The sequence below is a fragment of the Sphaeramia orbicularis genome, chromosome 19 (assembly GCF_902148855.1).
Source record: "Sphaeramia orbicularis chromosome 19, fSphaOr1.1, whole genome shotgun sequence".
Classification (NCBI taxonomy): domain Eukaryota; kingdom Metazoa; phylum Chordata; class Actinopteri; order Kurtiformes; family Apogonidae; genus Sphaeramia; species Sphaeramia orbicularis.
In genome coordinates, this window is record NC_043975.1 from 51,177,912 (window position 1) to 51,182,911 (window position 5,000).

The following is a 5,000-nucleotide window of genomic DNA, read 5'->3' on the forward strand; positions in this document are numbered from 1 at the left end:
GACTTTTTCAGCAAAATCTCTCATTAACTGAACATAAACCATGTGTCTTTATCCACTGTCATTGATCCAACTCCATGGGTTTTACTGATGAATTAATGTTGTAGAAGATGGCGGTGTTTCCACATTCACTATCGAGCCTCTGAACGTCTAAATGAGTAATATTTGATGGCCGTGAAAACATGACAAACTGTACTTTACACCAATTATTTACATGTATTGACAGGATTAGTGGATCACCAGGTATTAAACAGTTTAGATCAGTGGATGATTAAGGTTAAAGGTGGATTTTTGGGTCTTTATTGATGAATGAAGTAACATGTAAAAGCTCAAACATGCATCAGCAGTGGTTTTACTGGGGTTTTATTTTCTCCTCGCAAACTCACATAACATCTATACATGAACAGCCTCACACTGATAAAGCCTCCAAGTCAGGGGTGTCAAACATGTGGCCCGCAGGCCAAATCCGGCCTGCGGGATGAACTTGGATAGCGTAAAAATTACACTGAAGATATACTCAACCAAGAGTGTTGAACTAGTTTCAGTTCAGGTTCCACATACAGACTATTGTGATCTCAAGTAAAATAATCACATAATAACCTCTAAATAATGACTCCAAATTTTCTTCTTGGTTTAATGTGGAAAAAATATCATGTTATGCCGATGAATAATGACAACTTAAAAATGTTCTCCTTGTTGTAGTGTAAAAACTAACATTAAATTATGAAAATATCTACATGAACAAATGATCCTTTAACAATAAAATGAGAATAACCTGAAATGTCTCAAGAAAGTTGAGTACAATTTTAACAATATTCGACTTGTTACTAAATGTTTTGTGCCTTTATAGAACTGATCTGTTAATGCACATGTATAAGTTGAGGCATAATATTGTTAAAATTGCACTTAATTTTCTTAAGAAATTTCGTTTTTTTTTTTCAGATAATTCTCATCTTTTTTGTTTGGATAGTTTGTAAATGTAAATATTTTCATAATTTAATGGTTTTTTTTTGTTTGTTTTTGTTTCTTTTGCACTAAAACAAAGAGAAAAAATAGGAGTTGTCATTGAGTTATTATGCTATTATTTTTTTGGTCCGGCCCACTTGAGGTTACATTGGGCTGAATGTGGCCCCTGAACTACAGTGAGTTTGACAGCCCTGCTCTAAGTCCAATCCCTCCAACTGCAGCTTCATCTAAATATGACCCATGTTCACAGTTACTCATGTTTAAGTGACATACTCTGTTTTCCCCCGGGGTGGATGGTAGATAAATGAAGAGGTTCCCCACAGACTCAACCACTTACAGCCCATGGCATCTTCACAGGGGAAATACCAGGTTAATAAAATAACAGCTAGCATTCTTAACAAACATTATCCTCTGTTTGTCCATCGGAAAACACATGCACAGAACTGACACTATTTTTCTAGTTTACTACCATGAATTAATTGTAGCTCCTGTTTGCTGGTTGTTTGAGGTGTGCCTCTGCATTATTTGATTTGTTTTTCATTTTTTCATATCATGTAAATGTTATTCTGTCAGTGCAACCTCCATCAAACAGTTTGTGCTAATTAGATTGTCTCGGACCATTAACTTATGTTTTCGGGATGCTTACAAAGATTGCAGTAATTGGATTGATGAACGGAAAAACATAGGACATTTCTGTTATTTTCAATGAGTAATGGAGCTGTGGGTCCCTCAGGCTGTAAATCTAAACTCAATAACAGACATTTTAATCAGACATGAGGCAGCCGCCAGAGACATCACTTTTTATCTGCAATAAACCTATTGAGCTTTCAAGTTCCTCTTTGATTCAGATATCCTCCAGACAGTAGTTGACATGCTTCACAGAGGTTCACACTCATCACTGCAGTCATCATGTACGCTGCTGTTTTTGTGCTAAATGGTGCATGAGTTACAAATGGAATTGTTTTGTGTATGGACTCAGATGTTCAGGGCGACAGGAACAGGAAGGCATCTGCGGACGCAGCTGTTGTTCACATGCACTCGCAGAAATCCAAAAACTGAGCATTCACACATGTTTTCACCATCAGGTTTCACTGTTTACTGGGGCTGGGTAGCATGGCCAATTCTCTTAATCCACAGGTGTCAAACATGCGTCCCGGGGGCCAAATCCAGCCCACCAAAGGGTCCAGTTCGGCCCCTGGGATGAATTTGTGAAGTGCAAAAATTACACTGAAAATATGAACAATCCTTTTAGTTCAGATTCCACGTTCAGACCAATTCAATCTGCAGTGGGCAGGACCAGTCAAATACTATCAGAATAACAGAGAAATAATGACAGCTGACAATGTTTCTCCTTGTAAATGTAAATATATTCATGTATTTACACTAAAACCACGTATAATTTTGCAAAAAATTATATATGTATGAACAACCTGAAATGTCTTAAGTAAGTACAATTTTACCAATATTCTGTCTGTTATTAAATGTTTTGTGTGTTTGTAGATCCACTGTGATCTGTCAGTTCTAATGAACATGTGTAAATGATAAACTGAGGCAGAATATTGTTAAAATTACACTGATTTTTTCATTTTGTTCATGTTATTCACATCTTTTGAAAGGATAGTTTGTAGATGGAAACCTGTTCATAATGTAAATTTACTTTTTCTGCTCTAAAACATAGAGTAAAGTTTGGACTTGACATTATTTCTGTATTATTCTGTTATTTTTTTGCATGTTCGGCCCACTGCAGATTATATTTAGCTGAATCTAACCCCTGAACTAGAATGAGTTTGACAGCCCTGCCTTAATCGATTTGATTTCATTTCATAAGGTTTTGAATCGATTAATTGCGATTCGATTCGATTCCGTTTTAATTGATTGATTCAGATTCATTTAGTGATACCAAAGTACAATTTTGAGTTGTAACCTGATTATTTGACTACTGCAGCCATGCAACACAGAATCAATATTGATATTAGAAAGGAAATAAATCTGACATTTCATCAGTAAACAGATGAATCTGCTCTGAAATAATGAACAGGACACAAACATGTCCATGTTTCTCCAGTGGATCAGATCGGACTTCTGCCTCATCTTTATTCTGTTTTATACCTGCTGCTTCCAGCCTTAAGGCTCATTACTGTCACCCTAGGTCACAGGTGTCAAACATGTGGCCCGGGGGCCAAAACCGGCCCGCCAAAGGATACAATCCAGCCCACAGGATGAATTTGCAAAGTGCAAGTTAGGGCATCGAACTCAAAAATAATATCATAATAACCTATAAATAATGACAACACCAATTTTTTTCTTTTTGATTTAGTGCAAAAAACATTAAATTATGAAAATATTTCCATTAAGAAACTCTCCTTTAACAATAAAATGTGAATAACCTGAACAACTATGGAAAACCTGAAATGTCTAAAGAAAATTAAGTGTAATTTTAACAATTTTCTGCCTGTTACTACAAGTTTTGTGTCTTTGTAGATCTGATCTGTAATGCATGTGTATAAATGATAAGTCGAGGCAGAATATTGATAAAACTGTACTTACATTTTTTAACAAATTTCATTTTTTTCAGGTTATTCACATCCTTTTTGTTTGGATAGTTTGTAAATGTAAATATCGGCATGATTGAATGTTATTTTTTGCACTAAAATAATTTGGAGTTGTCATTATTTATTGGTTATTGTGCTATTAGTTTTCCGGTCCGGCCCACTGCAGATTAAATTGGACTGAATGTGGAACCTGGAAGAAAATGAGTTTGAAACCCCTGCCCTAGGCCACTGACACCAATTTGCACCCCCCCCCCCCCGAAACAGAATCAAGTTGGGCCCTTGGTACAAGAAACTCACTGGAGGGGGGTGGGGGGTGGGTGGAGCTTCATGATTTCCGCTTTACTATTCCTTTAACTCCGCCCTCAGCCACAGGTGATCTAAGTTAATATTTCTAGAATGACTGGCTTCTGCGACCCTCCTCCGCCGGCCAGTTCCTCTGCACTGTGGGTTCCAGTTTGAGGCCTGGAGGACCTCCCGCAGGGGGGTTTTCCCCACCCTTCCTCCCACAGAGGGGTTTTCCCCACCCTTCCTCCCACAGAGGAGTTTTCCCCACCCTTCCTCTGCATTTCTCCTGCACCAGAAATGTCACGAGCAGTACCAATATGCCCCGTCTCGGCGAGGGGCGAGGGTGCTACTTATTCCTTCTAAAGTTGAATGCAGACTAAACAAACGTGTACATCCTGACCAAGGTTATCATCGTTAATGAAAACTAACGAAATGATGAAAACTAGAACTGTAAAAACATTTTCGTTAACTGAAATAAATAAAAACTATAATTAAAAGAAAAAAAACGATAACTAATAAACTGTATTGTGTGCTTACAAAACTAACTAAAACGGATAAAAATTCTGGATAAAATTCCCTTTGTTTTCGTCTTTGTCAATGTTGGATTGATATGAAATCGATTTATTTCCCTCAAGCAATTTTAGCTGTCGGTACCATATGATATTTAAGGGTCCGTCACTTGTGTTCACTTGTGGTTTCCAGTCGTCTTCTGGTCCCCAGTCTACCTGGAAACATGGAGACTAAAGTTGGGAGAAAGCAGCAGAGTCCTGTCTGGGATTTATTTGAATTTGATGGTGAAGAAGAAAAAAGATATATAAAAACTGAAACTAAACTAAAACTAAGCATTTAGAAAATAACGAAAACTAATAAAATCTGGGAAACCTGCTCTAAAAACTAATTAAAATGATCTGAATTACAGAAAAAAAGGTCAAAACGAAATAAAACTAAACTATAATGAAAAATCCAGAACTATTGAACCTTGATCCTGACGTGTAGGATACCGCTGTGATCTGTAGACTTGTCCAGTAGAGGCAGTTTCAGTGTTAAATGTTGACAGCAGTAATGTTACCATGTAGTCCAGATCTTTAAAAACACATCATGTCTGCGTTTCACAGCATATGAGTTCCTCTAATGTACCTGAGTGAATGTGGGTCAGCTCCAACATCCGTTAACGTCCTTCTTCTGTGTCATGCAGATAAA

At 37.2% G+C, this 5,000-nt stretch overlaps 1 protein-coding gene across 2 annotated transcripts in view; it reads left to right on the forward strand.

Annotated features, from left to right (window-relative positions):
* The window catches only part of LOC115410196 (zinc transporter ZIP11-like), a 124,160-nt gene that overhangs the window by 71,707 nt on the left and 47,453 nt on the right, over nucleotides 1-5,000 (forward strand). For both annotated transcript variants that reach the window (XM_030121695.1, XM_030121696.1), the window contains exon 2: nucleotides 4,996-5,000. This exon is cut by the window's right edge and continues 163 nt beyond it. In XM_030121695.1, the coding sequence (XP_029977555.1) occupies nucleotides 4,996-5,000 (5 nt within the window). The remainder of the gene's footprint in view (nucleotides 1-4,995) is intronic.